General features: G+C 38.7%; 1 protein-coding gene across 2 annotated transcripts in view; it reads left to right on the top strand.

Moving 5' to 3' along the window:
- use1.L (unconventional SNARE in the ER 1 homolog L homeolog) overlaps nt 1-21,855 on the top strand; it is a 31,176-nt gene extending 9,321 nt beyond the window's left edge. The window contains exons 4-9 of one of the 2 annotated variants that reach the window (XM_018250824.2): nt 11,094-11,172; nt 15,169-15,321; nt 17,504-17,522; nt 18,594-18,624; nt 19,559-19,721; nt 20,763-21,855. In XM_018250824.2, the coding sequence (XP_018106313.1) occupies nt 11,094-11,172; nt 15,169-15,321; nt 17,504-17,522; nt 18,594-18,624; nt 19,559-19,721; nt 20,763-20,945 (628 nt within the window). In that variant the 3' untranslated portion in view covers nt 20,946-21,855. 2 annotated transcript variants of the gene reach the window in all.
- The last annotated feature ends 4,178 nt before the right edge of the window (nt 21,856-26,033 follow it).

Raw genomic sequence — 26,033 nt, 5'->3', positions numbered from 1 at the left:
TTATACTGCCCAGTTAAACAGATTAGTCCAGATACGTGGACTCAAATGGAGGGAGAACGTTTTTATTAGCAGAAATAGTCACTAATACCTTTATTAATAGAAGTTGGAGAAAATGATATGAAATAACATTTCATATTACGTTAAAAGGGCAATTTAATAGCATAAATACACCAGATCCAGTAACCTATAGCAACCAATCAGATTTTTGCTTTCAAATGGTGCTACCTACTGTGGGTTACTCAGACTGAAACAATCTGCCCCTGTTATTATGTTACCCCCTCTTTGTGCAGGGACAGCTGCCATTTTACAGACCTATACTAGAAGTTACAGGTGAACTCAGAGAAAATAGTTCTCTGTATGAGCTAAAGAAATCCTCTTATTCCAGGAGACATCAATTCTCATGCAAAGAATTCTAAAACATTTAATGCTCGCTTCAAACCTTTTTTCTACATTCTTTCCTATTGCATGGAAAGGTCATAATATAGAATTTTCTCTAAAGTTGGTGTTACGGGATTTTAAAGGTCAGTTGCTGAATGGAATGCAAATTAATTGGAACTTAATGCCTGCTGAATTAACCCTGATTTGATTATAATTTGGGCAGGTAAGACTTCTGTCAGGGCTATGGTACAGTGGGTGATACTAGGCGCTTTAGTGCCTGCAGTTTTTAGTATTATGGGAGGTGACACTAAATTACCTGAAATTACTCCCCATTGCCTACAGTGACAATCACTTGTACAGCAACTTAATGCAAAAATGGGCGAATTAAAACTGCCGATATTGGTCCTTTAGACTGATTCGGCAGCTTATCTGCCCATGTATGTGGCCTTTCAACCCATCTTTTACACAGTTAGGGACTGGAGCGCTCTAACCACCCGCCGTATCGTTAAGATTAAATATTGGAACGTTCTTCTACTTCGCGGTCTGCTAATACATTTAATCCAATTTTGCTCACCTGGAGTCCTGTGGAGTGCGTGCCAAAGTGTTGATTTGTACCTTTCAACCCATCTCCCCAAATGATATCTGGCCAAAAATCAGCCAGATATTGATCGGGCAGGTTTGAATTTTCCTGGGCTAGTTGATGCAGTCCTATAACTCGTCGGCCCCATTGCCATCATTATGATAGATTAACCAGATATCGCCCTGCCGTTGGTGGGTATACCGGGAAAAGATTCTCTCCTCTGGCGACCTCCCCAAACGAGCGAATATATAGTGTATGGCCACCTTTACACAGGCACCTTTAGTTTATTGCCATGGCAGGCATTGGAAGGGGTTGATACCAGTTCCAGAGCTAAAAAAAACAGCAGGTTCCAAAGCGCATCAAAATTGCTGTGTGCCATTGTTCACAAACAGGTCCAGCTAACCATTTTTAAAAGAGAACTAAACCCTAAAAATGAATATGACTAGAAATCCCATATTTTATATTCAGGTATAGAATCCATTATCCGGAAACCCCTTATCCAGAAAGGATGTGTCCCATAGACTTCGTTTTAGCTAAATGATCCAGATTTTGAAAAATGATTTCCTTTTTCTCTGTAATGATAAAACGGTACCTTGTACTTGATCCAAACTAATATAATTAACCCTTACTGGAAGCAAAATCCGCCTATTGGGTTTATTTACATGATTAATTTCATGATTTTCTAGTAGACTTAAGGTATGAAGATCCAAATTACAGAAAGATCCATTATCCGGAATACCCCAGGCTCCAGGCATTCTGGATAACAGCTACCTTACTGAACTTGTTGAACCAGCCTAAAGGTTCAGCATCTCTATAGTAGTAATGAACCAGGCATTCATAGGAGTTTCCCATCTTGGATTTTGTCAGTGTCAGGCACATGCTCAGTGTGCTTTGAGCAGCTGTTCAGAAGCTTAGGGGTTGTTGTAAATCATCAAGCAGAAAATGAGGTTGGCCTATCATATAAGCTGATGCTACAAGGCTGATTATGAAATTATCATGCTGGTTGCACTGGTTTCTGTACTGCCATGTACCAATAAGCTGAATAATTTAATAAACAGACTTGACATTTTTATAATATATACAGGTATAGGATCGATTATAATAATACAGTAGATTGTACTTGATCCCAACTAATTAATCCTTATTGGAAGCAAAACTTGCCTATTGGGTTTATTTAATGTTTAAATGAATTTCTAGTAGACTTAAGGCATGAAGACCCAAATTACGGAAAGATCCGTTATCCGGAAAACCCCAGGTCTGGATAACAGGTCCCATACCTGTATTAGGTATATTGTTAGTCGGCCCCTAAGCTCAGTAACTGGCAGCCCCTCAGAGCATGTGCAGTAAATCTGAGAAAAAAAGATGGGAGCTTCTGCCTTGTTAAAACATGTACTCTAATCAAATTTCTAGGGCTATTCTCTCATGGAAGTTTGACATCCATTGCATATTTGTTTGTGTAATTCAGAGTATTCAGACAACATATTCAGGCTCAGTACCTACCATTGGACATAGTGTATACATATTGTTTTCCTATGTGATACTCATCAAAGAGTTTAGTCTGTATCTAATAAGTATAATAGCAGTTTGTGACATCCAGTTTCTATGTGTACTGTAGAAAAGACACTCAGCAAGACACAATGGGGCACATTTACATTGGGCAGACTTGCACCACGGCAGTAACCTATGACAACAAATGAGTCATAAGCTCTGTTATGCAGGCTGCAAACAAAATAATAATTAAATAAAAATTTGATATTTGCTGTAAATTATTTCCCAGTGCAGTTTTGCCCAGTAAGAATCCCCAATGGCTATAACTACACTTGCAGTCAAGTGGCCATTTTGACATTTACATCATGTACTTTTGATTTCTGAAATTCTTTAGTTTTAGGGTTATGTTACACAGGCATTTTGACCACCACTGTCCTCAGCAAAGAGCAGCAGCAGCCAAACGCCTCAGTCCATTTTATAAAATATGAATGAATGAATGAAAGTACTGGTACTGAGTGGGACAGGTGGACCTTGGCACCAAAATACTCAGTCCATTTCCATTGGTCACTGTTACATGCGAATTCAGTAACACACATTTATATCAGGAATGGTGACTGTGGACAGGGGCATTTATTCCTGTGCTGTTTTCTACCAGATGGCAGGGGCAGAGAAAATGCCCCATATGCCACAGCCCTTAGAAATCTAAATAACACAGTCATAAGTTATAATAATTGTGTGGCTTTTCGTATGCCTTATGGTCTATTCCAGCTATTTATTTGCATAATATTAGATCTGTCTCAACCTGTATGGCATGGTGCCTATGGATTGGAGAAAAGCTGATGTCATTCCAATATTTAAAACAGTATTACGATCTCAGCCTGGCAATTATAGGCCAGTAAGCTTGACATCTGTGGTGGGCAAATTATTTGAAGGCTTGTTAAAGGAGAAGGAAACCCCCAGGGCGCTAAACCCCTTCCCCCCCCCTGTGCTGCCCCCCCTCCCCCCTGGCCTACCTGTCCCCCTGGGCAAATGCCCCTAACTTTTTACTCACCCCTCTGCGCAGGTCCTGTCCACGGAGTACGCAGTCGCCATCTTCTCCCACGCGCGTCTTCCTGCTCTGATCGGCGTTTTCTGGCGCATGCGCAGTAGGAACAGGTACCGGTACGGCTCTACTGCGCATGCGCCGAATGTCACGAAGTGAAATCGGAAAACTTCGTGACATTCGGCGCATGCGCAGTAGAGCCGTACCGGTACCTGTTCCTACTGCGCATGCGCCAGAAAACGCCGATCAGAGCAGGAAGAAGACGCGCGTGGGAGAAGATGGCGACTGCGTACTCCGTGGACAGGACCTGCGCAGAGGGGTGAGTAAAAAGTTAGGGGCATTTGCCCAGGGGGACAGGTAGGCCAGGGGGGAGGAGGGAGGGGGGGCAGCACAGGGGAGGGGGGAGGGGTTTAGCGCCCTGGGGGTTTCCTTCTCCTTTAAGGGATCACATTCAAAATTTTGTCCTAGTGAATGACATTATGAGCAGCAATCAGCATGGCTTTATGAAAGATAGGTCATGTCAGACGAATTTGATTGCATTTTATGATGAGGTAATGATCATCGTAGATGTGATCTATTTGGATTTTGCCAAAGCATTTGATGCTGTGCCCCACAAACGACTGCTTTCTAAACTAAGGTCTGTTGGGCTTAATGAAGTCGTTTGCACATGGATAGGAAACTGGCTACAGGATCGGGTACAGAGGGTGGTTGTTAATGGTACATTCTCTACTTGGAGTAAGGTTCTTTGTGGGGTCCCCCAGGGCTCGGTATTACGTCCAATTTTATTTAACTTGTTCATTAATGATTTTGGGGAGGGTGTTGTAAGTAATGTATCAGTGTTTGCAGATAACACAAAACTACCCAGCCCGATTAATTCCATCCAGGATGTGGCATCCTTGCAACAGGATCTTGACAAACTGGCAATCTGGGCAGCTAAGTGGCAAATGAGATTCAATGTTGATAAATGTAAAGTCATGCACCTGGGATGTAAAAATATCCAAGCCACTTATACCCTTAATGGGACTGCACTAGGCAAATCCATTATGGAAAGGACCTTGGAGTCCTTGTAGATAATAAACTTGGCTGTAGCAAGCAATGTCAGTCAGCAGCATCAAGGGCAAATAAGGTCTTGAGCTGTATTAAAAGGGGCATAGAGTCACAGGAGGAGGGGGTCATTCTTCCACTGTATAGAGCACTAGTAAGGCCCTATCTAGAATATGCCGTTCAATTTTGGTCTCCATCACTCAAACAGGACATTATTGTATCAGAGAGGGTACAGAGAAGGGCAACTAAGCTGGTGAAAGGTGTGGAAAATCTTAGCTATGAGGAAAGACTGGCCAAATTTGGGTTTTTTACAGTGAGAGCTGTGAAGATGTGGAATTCTCTCCCTGAATCAGTCGCACAGGCTGATACATTAGATAGCTTTAAGAAGGGGTTGGATGGCTTTTTAGCAAGTGAGGCAATACAGGGTTATGGGAGATAGCTCATAGTACAAGTTGATCCAGGGACTAGTCTGATTGCCATTTTTTAGTCAGGAAGGAATTTTTTCCCCTCTGAGGCAAATTGGAGAGGCTTCAGATGGGGTTTTTTGCCTTCCTCTGGATCAACTGGCAGTTAGGCAGATATAAAAAAAAAAAAAAAAAAGGTTGAACTTGAAGGACGTGTGTCTTTTTTCAACCTTATTTACTATGTAACTATGTTGCAGACCTTCATAAGATCGATTGGCTCATTGAACACAATTTGAAATTATACAATCTTTCCATGTATTACTTTTTTAATGTTTTAATTACTTATTTTTTTCTTAGCTCAAGGATAGTAAACATCTAGCACCACTGAGAGGTTTTCAATAGATGGGGGTGCTGTACACATGGTATAACAATGCCAAGGTCATGATTATAATATTTTTTAACTTAATCATGCTTCATAAGAATGTGGATGTTGCAACACGCACATCTGCCTTTGCTTGTTTTATTCCACAATATGAATTTTAGTGGGGGAGATTTGCAGTGTTTTGTTTTTAAATGCTGTCCCGAATTCACAGAATATTTCTCACACAAAAGGAGATAAATTGAAAATGCAGCACAGCGTATTCAAATTTTCTCATGGACTAGTCTCTGGCAAACTCTCAGTAGTGATGCACATGAATTGCACTGTTAGGCTCCATTACTATTGTTGCAATAGAATGGCCACTACATATAAATAAATATATCTATATATATATACATACATATATATATATTTTTTTTTTTTTTTCCCCAACCTGGATGAATTCATGTTTTAACTTAAAGGAAAATGCAGGTATCTACCATTTCTGTGTTCGCATTATTCAAGCTGGCAATATAGAAATACCCTAATAATATAGCACTTCTCTTGACTACGCTTAAAATTGGAATGCTTTTATGTACCCAGAATATACAGTTTTCTGGAAACTACGCCAATTATTTGCGTCTGGTACACAGGGCCGGATTTATGTAGTGGGCACCCCTAGGCCTGCTGTCGTTCGCTGCCCTGTCCCCTCCCTTTTATTCGCTCAAATTTTCATCATTGGGACAGGAGCAATGGGGATCTGCCCTTGGGAGATTTAAAAAACGATTGTATCTCCTGCACATCCCCAGTGTTTCTGAACCAATGTGGGTGTGGTTGGGCAGCATGCCGCCCCCTAAAATCCTGTTGCCTTAGGCCCAGGCCTTGGTGGCCTCTCCACAAATCCAGGCCTGCTTGCATAGGTATGCTCAACTTGGTTTTTGCCCTGCATTTTACAGTTTCCTTGAATTTGTGTTGATTTTTCGTAGTCCCCCGGGATAATGTAAAAGTGGGATTCTACTGTTTATTAAAGGAACAGTAAAACCAAAAAATTAAAGTATCCTAAAGTAATGAAAATATCATGTACTGTTGCCCTGCCCTGGTAAATCTGATTTGTTTCCTTCAGAAACACGAATAAAGTTCATATAAACAAGCTTTTGTGTAGCAATGATGGAAATTTAAATTAGGCTACATGGCACAGGTTAAATAGTGGATTACAGATAACACCATGTTCTACAGAGTTTATGTGCTGAGGCTTTACTCCTTTGAATGGCTGCCCCCATTGCTACACAGCAACTTATTTATATAAATGACAATAGTGTTTCTGAAGCAAACACAGCCGTTTTACCAAGTGCAAGGCAATACTGCATTATATTTTTTATAAAAAAAAAACATTTTTTGATGTTACTGTTCCTTTAAGGGGGTTGTTCACTTTCCAACTTTTTTAAGTTATTTTCAAATAGTTCACCAGAAAATTAAGAAATATTTATATTTAAAATGTTTATTTTTCACCATCTGAAACTCGGGGGGGGGGCATGGACCCTATAAACTGTATAATACATAAGATGATACATTTCTTTTCTTTGTCCCTGCTGAACAGAATGTTTCATTAAAGGCAGCTGTTAGAATTGATACAATAGTTGCTAATCTTTACTTTGTCCCTGCTGAACAGAATGTTTCATTAAAGGCAGCTGTTAGAATTGAATGTTTCATTAAAGGCAGCTGTTAGAATTGATACAATAGTTGGTTATACTGCACAATGCTGTTGAGAAATGTATCAACTAAATGTAGCAAATTGTAACAGTTCAGAATCTGCGCCTGGATTACTGAGCTGCCAGACTGAAACAAAAGACAACAACATTAAAGGGGAACTCCAGCTTCCAAACCAAGATTTGTTAAAGAAGCCCACATAACACAGAAACCCCTTATGTACTCATCACAGTTAACGGTTTCTTCAAAAAGTATGAATAAATGCCATTTTCTATCCTGAAATCCAGCTGTTTAACAGTTCCTTTTTTTTTTTTTTTGCATCATTTTATACATCAATTAAAAAATATGCAGACTTTTCATGATTTTTTGGAACAGTTCCCTAAGCCTAGCCCCCTGCTCTCCTGCTGATCTGTCTGACTACTTTGCTGAGCTGGCTGACTACTGTTACTTTGTATCAGCAGCCAGCTGTCCTCAGCCTGCCTCCTCCATCCTCCAAACCCCACAATTCCCTGCACATGTGATTTTAATAAGGAACGGAACACAATAGTGCAATGCATTGTGGGATATGTAGTTCCTGCATGCTGTCTGTAAGCTGTGGAGAAGTTGTTACAATTTGGTTTGTTTCCATGATACTGTTCTATTAATATGTTATATATGATACCACATATATCAAAATCAATAATAGCACACACCATACTAGAAAACACTGAATTTATCGTTTGTTATATGAGCTTGTTTTCGATAAAGGTTCTGGGCCTTGATATAGACAACTAGATCTATGCACTAGATTGTTACTGAAGTTGTTGTCATGGTAATGGAAATGTTTACATAGTAATTTGCACACTTATATAAATAAAAATACAAGCGTTCCCTGTTTTTCTTTTATATTTCCTGTTTGAATAAATGCTGCCAACAGTGGACAATCCTGACAATTGTATCAATTACAGGAAGATTTGTAAAAATAGCATAAATAATGGTTTCCGGAGCAACAGAGGAAAATATCAGCTCTGATATTGACGTATTTAAATACGTTTCTGGAAAGAGTCTTGCTTCCTGCACTTAATTCTATTAATTGTGCAGGTGGCTAAATGATTTTCATTATGGAGGAATAGCAGCTCTGCTTTAAAAGTATTAAACATTGTGTTTTTCTTTTGGATGAACTTATTGCTATTATTATTGTCAACATAATGTTCTTCAGTACACTCACTCAGTAAAATATATTTGGTCACTAGAAAAACTAAGGATAGAAAGGCAAGGATAGAGATGTTTAGCGGCGGTTATTTACTAAACCTCATTTATCTGTTCGGGCAAAAACTTCTGTGTAAAAAAACCTAGAATTTTTAGAGATTTATTATACCCGATGCTGCAAAAAGCACAAATCTGAAAATCCCAGACCTGTCAAGGTCCTGTATAAGTCAATAGTAGAGGCACCTATCTCAATTTGAAGTTATTATGGTCTGCACTGGGTTTAACCTGAAAAATCAGACTTTTTGGGCAGAAACTCTTAAAAAAAATGAGAGAAATTCTGGTTTTCGCTCGGTTTTATCAAATTTTTCTGCTGTCCCATTAATTTGGGTTATTTTATGAATACATAAGTTCAAATAGAGCATGGGAGTTTGGTTGTGGTTTTTTTTTATAATAAAATATGAGATAATTTAAGGATTTTAGAAAATAACCCCAAGCGTGTGATATGGCATAGTGGGGGTCATTTATCAACACTGGGCAAATTTGCACATGGGCAATAACCCATGGCAAACAATCAGATTTTTTGCATTCATTGTTCTACTTGTAGCTGGCTTTAAAAAGCTAATCACTGATTGGTTGCTATAGGTAACTGCCCATGGGCAAATTTGCCCAATGTTGATAAATGAGCCCCAGTGTTCTACATCTATAATTATAGTCTCTTTCCTTGCCTTTCTATTTTCAGTTTTTCTAGTGACCAAATATATTTTAGTAGGTGAGTGTACTGAAGAAATGTTATTTTGAAGGCACTGAGTAAAAGGGATGCTCAAGTTTTACAGTGGCAGGACTTTGCAAAAGAAGAAGCTTGACCATTATAATTGTTTAAAAAAGCTTGTTTAGACATTTCAATTAAACATTTACCCAATAATGGTCTGGCATAGATGCAGAGATCGAGTGGTGAGTGAGCACATCAGTCAGAACGCCATTAAGCACTAATGCTCAAGCTGAGGCCAGTGGTAGACAACCTTACTCCTTCACTGTCCATACTCCCAAACTCTAACTTTATGTAGTGGAGGAAGGGTCAGATCACCTTTTATATAATATAAATAAGCCGTGTTTTTTAATAGATTATTGCTGGAAAAGTTCTTCCTTTGCAAAGTCCTACTCTGGTAGAATTTTGAACAGCCCCATTAATAGTGGGAAGTGCCCAGAAAAGAATCTAATTGAACTAATGGTCACAGGCCATACTTTATACACATATTCTCAGTGTGATTAGAACTGCTTTAAAACCTGCCAGAAAAGTATTATTGCTCTAAGGCAGTGATCCCCCAACCAGTAGCTTGTGAGCAACATGTTGCTTTCCAACCCCTTGGATGTTGCTCTCAGGGTCCTCAAAGCACGATAATTTTGAATTCCAAGCTTGAAAGCAAGTTTTAATTGCATAAAAACTAAGTATAGTGCCAAGTAGAGCCTCCTGTAGGCTGCCACTCCACATAGGGGCTACCAAATAGCCCATCACATCCATTATTTGGCACCCCAAGGGACTTTTTCGTGCTTGTGTTGCTCCCCAATTATTTTTATATTTGAATGTTGCTCACGGTTTAAAAAGGTTGGGGGTAAGGCCACACTGGGTGTTTTGGGGAGATTTGGACGCCTGGCGACTAATCGCCTCATATTTGCGGCGACCTATCTCCCCAAATGCCTTCCCTCACTCTGCGCCGGCTAAAATGAAAAAACGCTGGTGCTAATCACACGCGGCAATTCATTTTCCGAAGTCGAGCAACTTCAGAAAACAAAGCGTCTCATTACAGCCTGCACAGGAGAAGAGGAAGCGGATAGATTAGTCGCCTCAAAGAAGAGGCGATTAGTCGCCAGGGCGCTAAATCTCCCGAATCGCATAGTGTAGACTAAGCCTAAAGGCAAAGGGCTCAATCAAAAGCAGGATGTATTGCTTCTAAAGCAGAAATTACAGAGGTATAAGACCCACACATTTATTTATATATATATATATATAGATATAGATATAGATATAGATATATAGATAGATATATATATAGTATATAACCTTGTATTATTACATTAAAAAACAAAAACACTTCTACATATGATTGAAACACCTGAACGTGTTAATTAGATCAAAGTATAGCTTTAAATAAAATATTACATGGTTTATAAATGTCTTTCCAAGACTATTTCAAAACAGGATTTCCTTGTCTCCTTGTATTCCCATGGCAGAAGTATAGGTAAACGTGAGTGTTGAGGTGCAGCTGAGACTTCTGGAATATTTCCTCAGTACGGAAATGTACTGGTTTGTTGCCAGATGATATTATTTCTGATTTTTTTTTTTCCACCTTCCGAAAAGGAAAAGGATCTGCAGAAAACAATTCAATTTGGGTCTTGCGTTGCTCCTTATTGACCTGTTTTCCCAGAAATTATAAGTGTTGTTTGACTTAATCTTTATTTGGGCATTTGATGTAGCTTTTCTTTTACCTAAATGGAAAAACTAATCAACCAGAACCCATAATGCCTCTCATAATAATGAGATTTAAATACCATGGCAGACGTCATGTGAATCACTAAACCATACCTTCAAAGTACAAGGAGAAAAATGTAACTTGAGTGTTTGTGTTAAATGTCATGTAGGGTAGAATTTTATACTGGACCTCTTTTCATTGCCTTATTCACAACCTCTTTCTATGATTTTTTTTTCTGTAGCTGAACTGTCGCAGTTGTGATCAATCTGTGTGCAGCAACAATAGCAACACATACTATTTTCCATATCATATGCATACATAATGTTTTTCAAACCTTGATCTTTTTTTTAATTTTTTACCTAATTTCTTCCTGTTAGTATACTATACTAGATATAACCAATTTATGACCAATGTATTCCCTCTTTTTCTACCACAGAAAGCCTGCTCCAGAATTTATGGTGGAATATTCTAGAAAAGTGGACTTCTTAAAAGGATTGTTAGAAGCTGAAAAACTGGTAAAATGGGATTATTTTAATAATTTATATTTAGAATATTAGACTCTATACCCACTTCTGTAACCCTTCTCTATCAATCAATATCTGAATGATCTTGAGTTTACCAGCAAAACTTTGTATTTCCAATCTTAGCTGTATAATGACTGCCTTACAGAGTATGCATTAGTCCTTTATTGTGCCAAGTATTGTGTTATTGACCATTAAAAATATAATTAGGGTACATGCAAATCCATGTAAAAAAAGGCTTCCAAAGCCTATAATAGAATTATATTTAAACCCATCTAGAGTTTAATCACTTCACTGGAGACTCTGCAGGTATTGCTTGTTGCTTAGCTGATTGTCTCTAGTACAGTAGGTCTATACATCCAGTTTGCACACACTTTACTTTGGGATAAGTTGGGATATAGTTTCTCGATCTTGCACGGGAATCACCAACCAGGACCTTGTACAGAGGAAGCTAACCTAGTCCTGGCTTTCACTGCGCAAGCTTCTGGTTGTCAAAGTTTTTAAAAAAGCACTTGACTCTTTTCACTGGTCATTGCAGAGTTGTGCGAAGGCAGGGGTTTCCTTGTGCTAATGGCTTACAAAGTGTAAGGCAGATGTGACTGTGACAAATGGACCACTTCAGAGTAAGCTCACTTTTCTTTCTCCATCAGGTCTACCATTGGAAGCACTTTCCCATATATACAGTATCTATTGAAAGCCATGACAGGGCTAGAGTGGCTTCTTTACTGCCCAAGAAGAACATTGCTTAAAATTTGTCATACACCTAATTCTTTTTGTCACTGAATGTTTCCTGTAGATAAATTGGAAAGGAAGAAGTTGATTGTACAGAGCATTCAGGAAAGCTGTGCTTTACTATACAGTTATTGATCAGAATCAAGGAGAAATTTAGTTGATCTCTTATGACATATTCTTAGAATCTCAAAACCAACACCAAACACATTTATTCCTAAACATAATTAACACCTACTGAGCAAAATGGCCTTCAGCCTTTTATGAAGCAGATGCTGCTTCTTATTGGTATATGGCAGATGCAGACGAAATATGTCCAGTGATAGAACAGAAGGCCATGTCCTGTAGCAACCTTGGCAAATCCCAGGACAGATTGTTTTGTCTCCTTAGCATGCTAATACAACAACCATTGTATTATATTGTGCTACTCATTTTTTTCATTTCTTTCTTAGTAGATCAACTAGTAGCATCTTGAGCACTTTAGTGATGTGTGCGAACTTAGTGGGGTTAGATATGTCATTTAATGTCTGCTTATCATCCCTGTATATTTTTTTTAATTATAATTTTTATTTATTTTTGGAAAAAGCACAATCTTAAAGTAGCATATGCACAGAAGTAATGGTAGAGTGCTGTCTCATATAAAGAACCTTGTGGTCAAGTATATATACGTAGTTAAATGTTATACCATGAGATGCATAGTTATGCATCTCATTATTATTCTATATTTGGCGGTGGGGGTTATTGGATAGGGTCAAGTAGTCTTTTCCCGATATGCCATTAAACGAGCATGGCTATATCTGGGGTAATCTTGATTGTTCGGCACTCTCCACACACGATCCGAAAATCGTATGAATCCTCGATTCGTACGATAGGATCTGTGTGTCTATGGCCAGCTTAATATTTTTTGGGTTGCATATACGGAGCGCTCCTCAAAACATCTACGTTCCTCCACTTTAGCCATTCTTGTATAAAATATTTATTGACAGCAGCAGTCTTTTTTGTATTAGAATATTTTATTCTTATGGTTAAGAGAGCCAACCAAGAACAATATCTGAGCCCTGCTTAAATGAATATAATGCTCAAAACCTATGCATAGTTAAGCCCTGCCTAAAACAGAAACCTGCATCAGAGAGTCCACTGCTACAGAGAAGTGTATTTATATACTTACTATCAGCACTTCTGAAGAAGGAGGTATACTGTTTTTACAGTTGCACAGTAATTGTACATTTTATTTAAATGAATATGTAAAGCCAATTTACTGGGGTTGCTGGTCTTTAAGTTAGTTGAGGTCCTCAAGGGGAGGGAAAGTGGAAGCGCTCCAGGCTACAAAGAAAAAAATATAATACGTTTAAATACAATGGAAGTGCAACTGATTTATCCTATTAATCAATGCACATACCCTGGTCCCCTGTCTCACAAATAATTCAATATATATGCAAGTGCATGTGTGTATAAAGACATGGGTTTTTAGTTACAAAGTTATGATCATAAAATTGGTAAGCCACCATACCACGTCAAGGTAAACCCCATACGGTGGTCCCTAACTGTTTACCTCTGGTCAATTCCACTTTCCCTCCACTTGTAGTTATGTAGCCTGGAGCAGGCGATGCTCACAATGTTTGTAATAGCACCCCCTACCCGCCCCTTCAACTATAGTGGTCCCGTACCTTTAAAAATGGGTGTTGGTTTGGGCAATCTCTCCCTTTAATAGCCACAGCAGTTAGTGGGAGGATCTAGTCCTCTCATTAAAATCAAACTCAAAGTCAGGAGAAACCTGATCCCAAGGACTACTGCTTTTATACTAATGACCAGAGGTAAACAAGTTAGGGACCACCGTATGGAGTTTACCTTGACGTGGTATGGTGGCTTACCAATTTTATGATCATAACTTTGTAACTAAAAACCCTTGTCTTTATACACACATGCACTTGCATATATATTGAATTATTTGTGAGACGGGACCAGGGAATGTGCATTGATTAATAGGATAAATCAGTTGCACTTCCATTGTATTTAAACGTATTATATTTTTTCTTGGTAGCCTGGAGCGCTTCCACTTTCCCTCCCCTTGTTAGTTGAGGTCCTCACCTAAAATCAAGGTCACCGATCTTAGAACTGTCCTGACTCATCCCAATGTCGGCTCAGATGTAATCAGTCATGTATAAATTATTGGCTTCCCTTGGGCCAGCTGAAATTCTTATGTAACTCAGACTGAACAGTATCAGTGATGGTGATGTTTTGTATATGGAACATAATGTTCTCAGCTGGATACATATTAATTTTATTCAATAGGATCAACATCAGCAGGATGAGAAGCCTTTCGGGCAATAACTGTGGGACCAGGGTTTCACACGTGACCCTACCCACTGCAGCAATCAAAAGGTGTGCTTTAAACTTTAGCCAATGGGAGACTTGTGGCTTACATTTCAGACTAAGGTTACCAGATTAGTTAAAAAATCATGGATGCTTCTTGTATGTTGGTAAGCTGTAAATGAAATACAATCAGTGCAGCCCTTTTAGCTGCATTTTCTGAAAATGCCCCAGATTTCCTCTAAAAATGCAAATTCTCTTAAAAACAAATTCCATTGCAGCAGTTGGGAGTTATATATATAACCTTTTCTGCTCTTATTTTACCTACATTTACATACATTAGATTGGTTCTTCTTTTTGTCTTGACAAACTTACTAGGGAAAAAATTAGGCTAGAAAACCAGCGCAGCCCTTTTATCTGCATTTCTGCAAGTGTCCCAGATTTTCTGTAAAAAATGCAAAGATTTTTCTTGCTGCTGAACCGAAATAATGTGCAGCAGTTGGGTTTATATTTATACATTTTTCTTCCCTTATTTTACCTATATTTTCGTGTGTGTTTTGCTTGCTTTCCTCTTTTGTCTTGATAATCTTACTAGGGAAAAATAAAGCTAGAAAACACTGTGACGGTTTTCTCTAGGTCTGTTTGTTCTCTCTCCACTTTCACAGCATTATTTCATTAGAGCTGTGCCAAAGGGCTGAATGCCCACAGTATGTCATTTATTGATTACTGTTGCTTCATCCTTAATATGTCATTAATGTAAATAAATGGTGGCATTCAGAGAGCTGTGAGTTGCATCTAAAAAAAGATATAAAGGAAGACGATTCCTAAATTGTGCTTGATATGTTTTTGTGCAAAATGTTTTTTTATGTAAATTAAAATCCATAAGCAGAGCATATTCATAAGTTGGGAATTGGGACCTATTTAAAACCTTTAAATTATTTTCCCTTGCAGCCCTCTCCAAGTGAGAAAGCTCTGGCCAATCAGTTTCTTGCTCCAGGCCGCACGCCCACTATAAGCAAGGAACGAACTCCAGTCACTAAGACAGTGCATCTTCAAACCCAAGCACGCTATACAGGGGAGATGAGGAATGAGTTGCTGTCAAAGGTAAGAAACTTTACCATGGTAAAAGAAAATCAATTGAAAATAGTTGTCTGAATCTCAGACATCCTTTAAGCAAACAATACAAACCCACAATGTAAATGTTTAAATTGAATATACACGGAAACCGGAAGTGCCATTTATGTTTTCCCACCGGCAATTTACATTATTTTTTTTTGAAAGATTTTTTTTTAATTATCTGAAGTAGAATAGAAAAGTGAGGAGGGGATGGACCTCCTTCAAGTATCTGACAATAAGGCTTGGAGCAAGCTGGACTAGGCAGACAGACCAAAGTGGAGTAATGGGTATGGAGGCAATTTACATTTTTGACTGTACAAGAGTACTCTCCAACAATCTACCTTAACACTTTGGGTTTAGGGCCAGCAACAGAGAATGAGAACCTGAATTGCTTGTAGAATACCTCCAGCCCTTCAGGGAAGATTTGGAGACTTTCTTAAGAAGACATTTCTTTAAAAGATATTCAACTGTCTGGACTAGCTGTAAAACTTTGTTGAATATTGTGATTTCCAGATTATTTAGAATTCTAAAATAGTCTGTAAAAACATGATTTGCTAAACGGCCAAGACTTCTGTTTTTCTATCTCCATACTGCAACAATTTATAGAAATATTTCTATAATTTTCATCTTTTTGGAATATATGACCTGTATTTTACACATGCATAGCATACCAAAAACCTCTTAGGCAGCTAGCGAAATAAAAAATGCTGAGAAAATGCTGTTAATGTGATAATTGAGAAAAACAAGGTCGGAAATTCCAGACGACAGCCTTGAAGTGCCTGCCTAAAGAGCAATACAAAAATGGGCAGACTGGGCCTTTATCACAGCACAGCTGCTAGGATGGTGAGGGCAGCTTCAAAACAGTGGTAGAACAGATTGTTCCTTCAAGGTAAGGGATTACATATGGTTAATATTGTAATTTCTTCAGTCTTGGGTGTAAAAAAAAATGATCTTGGGCGACTACAAAACCATAATATAAACAGATATGAGCTAGGGTCTGTCCCCACAGCAGACTGTTGTTGTGTCTTCAGCCCATCCATTTATTGGGCTGCTTTGTAGGCTGCTGCAGGGGGTATTAAGGAAAAGTATTACTTGTTTACATTTTATTTCTAAATGCCTCTTTACAGTATGTTGCAAAGTTTGTTCATCCAATTATAATGATTGTTGGCAGATGCTTCATTCAAAAATTAAGGAGGCCATACACGGGCTGATAAAAGTTGACTTGGTTCCTCCAGACCAAGTTTTGGTTTATTGTGATTCCAGTAGCATTATGCTATTTGCTTTACCACCTTTTAGCAGACCTCTTAGCTAAATATATTATTAAACAGGATAACCATGTACATAGGACAACAAGCTTTAATTTAACAGAAGTCTTATTTTGGATGTATTCAGCTGATGACTTGTGTATCAGGCCCACTGATGGGCCTGCATGAATTATATCTGGCGGAAATTCGGACAGATATCAGTAGGGCAGGTCTGAAAATCCTGTTTGGGCATTGATGCAGTCTTTTTCTGACTGGCCCAATTTGGCCCTGCATGTGGATGGCCAAATCGTGCTCTGTTTTGCTTATTTTGGTGAAACCCAGGTCCTGAGCATTCTGGATAACAGGTCCCACTCTTGAATAAAGATTTAAGAAAGCCCAATGCCGTCGTTTTCTTTGGTTTTAAATCACAGTTGAGGCCCTATGTTTCTATGCTTGAGAATTGATGGTTGTGTTTACATTGGTGGCATAACTAACCACGGGGCTGTGGGGGCTGCTTCCTACTACTTATGCCACTAGTGTAAAATGCACTTCCTGGGCTGGACATATGAACATTATATGATGAACTTATTATATATGAACTTTGCAATCTTTGGTTTGAGTTTACTTGGTATAGATATAGTAACTAACTATTTGGTGGGGTTTCATTTTTCTTAAATAATATCATATGAACATTATAGTTTGGGATTTTACTGTACTTAGCAAAGAAAACATGGCAGCACAGCATTCTGTAGGAAAGTACCTCAGGCCAGTCCATTTTTAAAGATGAAGCATAGTGGTGGCATTTAGAACATAAGTGATTTTAGTCCCTGAGGGGTAAATGGTTAATTGGAACCCCCAAGTGTTTTCCATTTTCACTGTCCTTTTTAAGATTTGACCTAATATAATTTTCTTTTTGTTCCCCTCAGGGCACTCTAGCCTCTAATGGTAAGTGTCTTATATACAGATATATCAGAATAGAAAGATCTATATGAAGAGAACAGATTCTTTCATTAGTTGCCATCGGGCACTTTCACTGGATATGTAATGTACGATGTTACTATATGATTGATGAAGTTATGATAGTATAAGCAGTGAGGAAAATAAGTGGGAATAAAGATTCCATAAGAAGTGCTTGTTTTAGGGGTAATGGTTGAAAATAAAATGAATTGTTATTGCCACTCTTGCTTTCCATGTCTGCATTATGTCCCTTTCAATGAATAACTGAATTAGAATTGTGCTCAGCTGTTATTGATGCTAAACTTTTACCCATATACAGGTCTGTCATGCTCATACATTAAAGTTTTGCAAAGTAAAATTTGCTTTTTCACCTACAATACACCCTCCCTACCCAAAATCCCAGCATAATTGCACATGCCCCATCTCAACGCAGATCTTTATGTCATTGGCAGGGGTGAATAGTGCACATTGGGCACATATACATGCTCTTTGCTTTAAGGTTCCAGAGCAAGTTCCTCTGCTTTAAGGCAAGCTTGTACTTAATGACTGCCTATATGTTCATTTCAAGTGAGAAAAGGCATATACTGTGAAAAAAAGTCTATCCATTAATGAACGAGTGTAAATGAACAGTTATGTGTAGAATTTTACCTAACAGAGATGGGTTTACAGATTTCATATGTGATCTTCTTGCTGGCAAGCAATCCAATCTCTAAATTAAAAATGCCTATAAAAATGTCTAAGGGTCGAATATTCAAACGATTTTACTTCGAATCGAAGTTGTAGTATCCTAATCGATGGTCGAAGTATCCAAAAAATTACTTCGAATTTCTAATTTTTTTACTTCGAAACTTTGACCCTTGATAAATCTGCCCCTAAATATCAACACAGAATTAGGCACACAGCTGAAATCCTATTTAAGTGGTACCTGTACAGTGAAATGAAAATGTTATTGCTGCAGCATTCTAGTTTTGCAGAGTCGTTTTTGCTTTTTTTAAATTTCTAAAATAATCTTGCTACGGAAATAAAATGTTCTTACTGTCCTTACTTGTGTTGTCACAGATTCCGGCGATGTTTATCTAAGAAAAAGGAAGTAAGTAACTTTTGTGTAAACCCTAGTACTTTAGAAATGTCTAAATTCTAGATATAAAACATAACCAGAGGTCATATTAGGATCTTCTTCCTGACTGAAGAATAGTTTCTTTTACAGACTAAATGCATGCTCCCCTTAGCAACAGTGGGAAAAGCTTCTAGATGCTCTTTATCCATATCATTGTTTACCTACTTAAAGGGGATGTTCATATTAACTTATGGAACTTAACATTTCTATACTGACTGTTTCCATTGTAAAATTGCTTTCTTGTTGCTAGGCTTAATGAGCAGATTCATTATGAAGCCGTTGCTTATGAAGCAAATCATTACCTGCAAGATAAAACAAAGTCAAATACCATAATAAACTGAAGAGCAACTGAATGCAGAATGTCATTCGCATTTATCTTTGAAATTCCATTAAGTGCTTTTCCTTGTAATTAAGTGTATGGTCTGCCTGCTTCTGTTTCTTATGTATTTATATTGCTCTTTTCTGGTATGTTAACTTAAGAGACAACAAACATGTTAAACATGCTCTGATTTGGTGCTTTGATCCAGTGCAACATATTTCCAGTGCTACTCAGCCTTGAATTAGACAGGAATAGCTGCTGCAAAACTACATCTACCAGCAAATATTTTACTAGCTGTGCAGGTAGCTGGGGATGATTGTAGCCAGGCCCGGACTGGCAATCTGTGGGTTCTGGCAAATGCCAGAGGGGCTGCTATAAGGTGTCATAGAAAGTCAGTATTTAGTGGGCTGGTGGGGGCTGTTTGGGCCTGTGTACCTGAAATGCCAGGGCCTATTCTAATTCTCAGTCCGGACCTGATTGTAGCTGAAACCACACAAGGATGCCTTTTTCTGTCCTAGGTCTGATCTTGAATGTTCTTCTGTCATCCCTATCACACGTACAGCAGTAACCTTCTCTTCTCCCAAACAGAGGCTCTGTTTCAGATGACAAGCAATCTGCGGCTGAGCTTGATGCAGTGCTGCAACATCACCATAATCTACAAGAGAAACTGGCTGAGGAAATGCTACGCCTGACCCAAAACCTGAAGAACAACACTCTGGCAGCACAGAATGTTATTAAACAGGATAACCAGGTACATACGGACAGCAAGACCATACTCCAAGCCTTTTTGTAGCAGAACTCATTTTCTGCATGCATTCAGCAGCTGTTAGCAAAGCTAATAGTATTGTGCTGTTACCAGGAACACACACTCACACAGGTAAAACAACACAAGTATAAACAAATGATACTGCATGTCATTCCTCATAAAAGAATGTCCTCCAAACAGCAACTTCCTGTCTGTATTTCAATCTGGCCTTGAGCTGCCATACAATCTGTTTAGTGGATTACTGCATACATTAGGGGGCCAATTCATTAACTTCGAGTGAAGGATTCGAAGTAAAAAAACTTCGAATTTCGAAGTGTTTTTTTGGCTACTTCGACCATCGAATGGGCTACTTCTACCTTCGACTTCGAATCGCATGATTCAAACTAAAAATCGTTCGACTATTCGACCATTCCATAGTCGAAGTACTGTCTCTTTAAGAAAAAACTTTGACCCCCTTGTTGGCCACCTAAAAGCTACCGAACCCAATGTTAGCCTATGGGGAAGGTCCCCATAGGCTTGGCTAAGTTTTTTTTGGTCGAAGGATAATCCTTCGATCGTTGGATTAAAATCCTTCGAATCATTCGATTCGAAGGATTTAATCGTTCGATCAAACGATTATTCCTTTGATTGTTTGGTCGCAGTATTTGCGCAAAATCCTTCTACTTCGATTTTCGAAGTCGAAGGATTTTCATTCCCAGTCGAATATCGAGGGTTAATTAACCCTCGATATTCGACCCTTGATGAATTTGCCCCTAGATGTTATGGGCTTCATATGAAAGGATTTTCTAACAATTTTGATTGCAAGAAAAAAAACTTTTCACTTGAAATCCAGTGGTGCAGTGCAATTATGATGTCCAAATACATGACCAAGTTATGACCATATTATCCCACCACTTGACCTATGGTCTGATGAGTTGGCTCACCAAAATGTGTGGCTACCTTGACTTTTGCCATTGTGCTTGTTTGCTCACTTTGTTTCATAGTGATTCTCATGTCTCTCTCTCCCGCGTTCTCTCTCCCATGTAGACATTATCTCAGTCTCTCAAGTTGGCTGACCAGAATTTTGAAAAGCTAAAGACAGAATCAGACCGCCTGGAGCAGCATGCTAAGAAGTCTGTCAACTGGATTCTTTGGATTATGCTCATCTTTGTCTGCTTCACTTTTATTAGCATGATTCTTTTTATCAGAATATTTCCCAGGTTGAGGTGACTGTTAAAGCTGAACATTCATAGTACTTTGCTTAGTACTGACAAAAGCAAGGACTGTCAGAATAATGTCCAAAAGGAAATTGCATTGCATTTATCACTGCAGATTTTCTTTGGAATAGTACCAGTAAGCAGAACACTGTGGTTTCTTAGGGATCTCTTTTCACAGTGGAAAGTGGAATTGCAGAGAGAGGGTCACGCCAGCCTGATTGTCATCTAAAAACTGGACATCTGCATTCAGGTGTGTCATACAGCAATTCTCATTGTCATTAATGGCAAGTAATCAGCACTATATCCCTGCATATTTTTGCTGGCATATTAATAGGAAAATAAAAAAACATGACGTTGCCTTAAAAGTCTGGAGACTTGTCCTTAGCTGATTGTGTTTACAAACATTCCATTTCGGCCTTCTTGCATGTATGCCAAAAGCAATACAACATTATCAATACGATATCAGATCCAAGAATCAGATTTTCTTTTATGGGCTACATGCATTTGATAGAAACCTATTTATTTAATAAAATACTGTTTAATATTTATTTTGAACAAAGGTATGTATAACAAAGATTACAGCCTCCTTAGAAAATACGTTGGCAGCTATAAATTAGTTCTTTGGGCAGCAGCACCCAGTCATTTTCATAGTGCCAGGCGAAGGTGAAGAGAAAGACCTACAGGCCCCCAGGGTGTGAATATTGAAACCCCATGTTTTATTTATCTTCCTAATATGCCTGCTACAATGTTTAGGTAGGTATCACAAGCAGCATGTACATGCCATTGACAAGATTTAGCACCTTTATGTACAGCCACTTGCCTGTGTAAAGATGTGTACATTTGAAAATCCTTCCATGAGGCTATAAAATGCAATTGAAACAGAAAGTAAACAATATTAATAATAAATAAAGCAAAAGTACAGAGCGCTTTGTACTTGTCTTCTTTGCTAATGTCACAAGCCTTGTTTTCACAACACTTAGGACACAGTTGGATCGGTATGTCTGTAATCTATTGAAATCTGCAAGAATACAGGGCTGATTTACTAACATGGGTGCTAAATTGCACCAGTGCAGTTGCCTTGGCAACTAATCAGAGCTCTGCTTTTATTTCCTTCATGTAAATTAATTGTCAATTTGTTGCTAAGGGAAACAGTACACGCGCAATGCAGGACCTTTGTTGAGTTCTTATGAACTGAGCATGTAAGTTAAAGTCTTCGGATCACATAATCATATGTATAGTTACATGTGAATATTGCAGGTACATAAAGAGTTGCAATTAGATACACCTGAATTGTATGAGAAATACATATACATTTCTCAGTTAACTGTAGTCACTTCCAGCAATATGGCCTTAAGGCATTAAGTACAGGGCTCCCCAACACCTTGTGCCCCCTGGTGTATCGAGGGAAAGCCCATGTGCCACCACCTCCTATTCCTATTTGCAGTGTTGTCAAATTATCTTGTGCTTAGAAAAAAATTGTAGTAGCATTTCAATGTTATTCAGGGCAAGAATTAGGGATAAGCACAATAGATATATGCCCTTGGCTCAATGGCAGTGGGCCCTATTCCCCCCCCTCCCAAAAGAAATATTGCAAAAATCACTGCTTATGCTGAGCTTGTGTGGCAGTACCTTTTGGCCTGACTCAAATTTTATCCTAAGGAAAATGAATGGTTGAATGGTAAAAAAATATAGAATAATTACTTTGATGCCATATATAGATCTTAGTAACGTTTAAACCACCTGGTGTAGGATCTGCTAACATAAAAATATTATATAGTGCCAACATTTTAGCAACACACAGAATAAAAGACCATTTCACTTAAATAGTAGCACTTAGAAACCATTAACCTTCAATTAAGTCTGACTCTATGTTATACTCTATAATGCTTCATATCATAAGCTATAAAATTGCATCTGTGTTTATAAATTAATCCATAAGCTGGGTATACACCTATAAAGGAATTGTTCAGTGTAAAAATAAAAACTGGGCAAATAGGTAGTATCATATATGGCTCCCTAAATTCAGAACAAGTGCTAGGCTCCTTGGTCACGGCTCAATCTTCTGCCTGTAGCAGCCGTCTTTGGCCTTGGGAGGAGCCCTCAGCTACTCATGCCGGTCTTAACTTGAGAGGAGCAAAGCAAGTGTTCTGAACGAGCAAAGGGACACGTTTGTTTCCAAGGTTTTGGACCAAAGGCAACACCAGGTTCTTATGGATTAAACGATACAGTGTAGTCAGGCAGTCATAGTGTAGTCGATGCAGGCAGATTTCAAGAATAGTCAGGCAGGTCGGGGTCGTACAGGCAGAGTTCAAGGATAGTCAGGCAGGCAAAAGGTTCGAAATTGGCAGAGTTCAGAATAGTTAGACAGGCAGGGATCAAAACCAGGATATTCACAGAAAAAATTGCACCTAGGACACTAATCAGATTAGACCTAACAACGGGCAAAAATTTCTAGCCTGAAGCCCCTTTAAATTCCGCGCCAAGATGTGATGGCTTTGTTACGCACGCCATGTAAAATGCAGAAGTGCTAAGAAGAAGCAGCACCACACGGCGGGCGTCCCCGCCAGCCCACTAGACCACCAGGGTGAGTTATCACAGGTAGGCTGTGCAAAATAAAAAATGTTACTCATAAAGTTAGCCAAAAATTTAATGTATAAAGGCTGTAGTGACTGGATGTGTAAAATAACAGAACCCAACTTACTGCTTTTAAGCTCTCTTGGAGGTATATTTATCAAAGAGTGAAGTTAGAGATCGCCACAGTCCTCTCCATTCATTTCTATGGTATTTTGAAAGGCGTATTTACCAAAGGATGAACTTTCAATTGCTCCCATTGATAAATACTCCAATAGAAAAAAATCCAATAGAAATGAAAAATATACCCCTTGGTTTGCAATGATTGGTTACCAGGCATTAACCAATCAGAGACTTGAGGGGGGCACATGGGTCATTACTGTTTGCTTTTGAATCTGAGCTGAATGCTAAAGATCAATTGCAAACTCACTGAACAGTTATGTCCCATGTGGCCCCTCTTCAAGTTACTGACTAACTCAGAGTTAGAGAGCTGAAAAGCAGGAAGTAGTGTTCTGGCTATTATGTTAGACATCCAGTCACTGCAGCCTTTATACATTACATTTTTGCCTAACTAACTATATTAGAAACATTTTTTATTTTGCACAGCCTATCTATTTACCCAGTTTTTATTTTTATACTGAACTGTTCCTATAAAGTAGAATGAAAGTGGTGGAAACACAGGATGATTGAGGATATTACTGCAAATAACCAGATTAAGTTGAGATAAATTGACTCATGGATTACTGGGTCTGATTTTTTTGATTTTTTTTGGCCTGGTTTTCCACTAAGAAGAAGAACCCATTCATTTACCAACTGTATCTGTTTTAAGAAAGATTCTCTTAGTAGCACTGAAATTTTGAATGAAATAAAAACAAGTTTTTAATTATTTCCTTTTCCTTTGTAATAATAAAACAGTACCTTGTTCTTGATCCTAAGATATAATTTATCCTTAATGGAACCATAAAAAAACCCCTTTAAGTATAATTAGTGTTATAATGATTTTTTAGTAGACTTAAGGTAAGGAGATCCAAATTTTGGAAAGCCCCCCTTATCTGGAAAACCCCAAGTCCAAAGCATTCTGGATAATAGGCCCCATTCCTGTATGTATAGGTATATATTGTATTAAGACAAGGGATGCACCAAATCCTCCTTTTTGTGAGACGTTCAAATCCAGAATCTTTTATGGCAGACTCAGCAGCGTAACTAGAGGGGGGCGGGCCCTGGCGCGGGACGTGCAGCCGGGCCCTGCCCCCCTCCGTACACCCGGAAACGGCTGCATTTACAGCCGCATTAGGTAAAAACACAGTGGCGTGCAAGCTGCCGGGGGGGCCCTGACGGGGTGCGGGCCCTGGCCCAATCGCACCCCCTGCTCCCCCGGTAGTTACGCCACTGGGCAGACTCACTCAAATCCCAAACCGAATCGAATATTTTTTATTAAAACAAATTCGACCAAACTCATTCATCAATAATTTTTCTCGAAAAAGTCAGGGTGGCAAAGCGTTGAGATAAAATTGAGCGGCAAATCGTGTGGTGAGATTGAAGTTCAGAAAAACAAAATTTTTCTGAAAACTCTACTTTATCGGATTATCAGACGAATACCCAGACTTTATCGGATTATCCAGCGCAGAGCACGAAGTCAAGAAACAACTTCAGGGACATCAGCCATTGACTTCTACATGACCTCGACAGGTTTGAGATGGAGCATGTTCGGATTCAGATTCTTAGCAGCTTCATTAGGTCACAGGGTTTTTTCACAATAAATCCTCTTAAAAACCAGACCAGAAAAATTTGAGGTTAATAAAGAAGCCCTCAGTATGCACATGCAAATTAGTGTTTCATACTATATATATACTATATTTTTTTTATAAGTAGTGATGAGCGAATTTGCACCGTTTCGCTGAAAAATTCGCGAAACAGCGCTGGCGTCACGTTTTTGACGCCGGTGTCCGTTTTTGACACCGGCATCCGTTTTTTCTGACGCCAGCTTCTGTTTTTGACGTTTCGCAAATGTATTCGGTGGCGAATCGCGCAAATTCGCCACAAATTTGCGCCTGCCGCATAAATGCGCCCATCACTATTTATAAGGATTCAGTTCTGCTAGGAACTTGGATTTGGCTGAATCAAAATCCTACTGCCAAATACCAAATTGAATCCTTGATTTGGTGCATCCATAATTAAGACCCATGGGTGCTCCTTTTTCCTATTGTATCAAAAGTGTTTATAGTAGCACCAGGGCTTAAGCTGCAGTAAGCTGTGCACCTGCCTCATATAATATATATATTTAAAAAAGTGGTACATAATTCATCGGGGTATTTACTGCAATTTGTTATAATGTACCCCTAAGACATCATAGATTTAAGAAAATGATGAACATGTCATTGAGCTTGAGTAGCCGTGGCTGTATTCCAACCAACAGATGTGACAGTGTGAGGGGAACATTAGAAATGACATAACATGTATTGAATCTGCAGCTATTTTAGTGCACATGTTATGGTACCTTCCTCTAGGAATCTTCTCTATCTAGCAATTA

Source organism: Xenopus laevis, chromosome 1L, assembly GCF_017654675.1.
Source record: "Xenopus laevis strain J_2021 chromosome 1L, Xenopus_laevis_v10.1, whole genome shotgun sequence".
In the NCBI taxonomy this organism is placed as follows: Eukaryota; Metazoa; Chordata; class Amphibia; order Anura; family Pipidae; genus Xenopus; species Xenopus laevis.
Note: the sequence above shows the minus strand (reverse complement) of the source record. Positions and strands in the feature narration are given on the sequence as shown.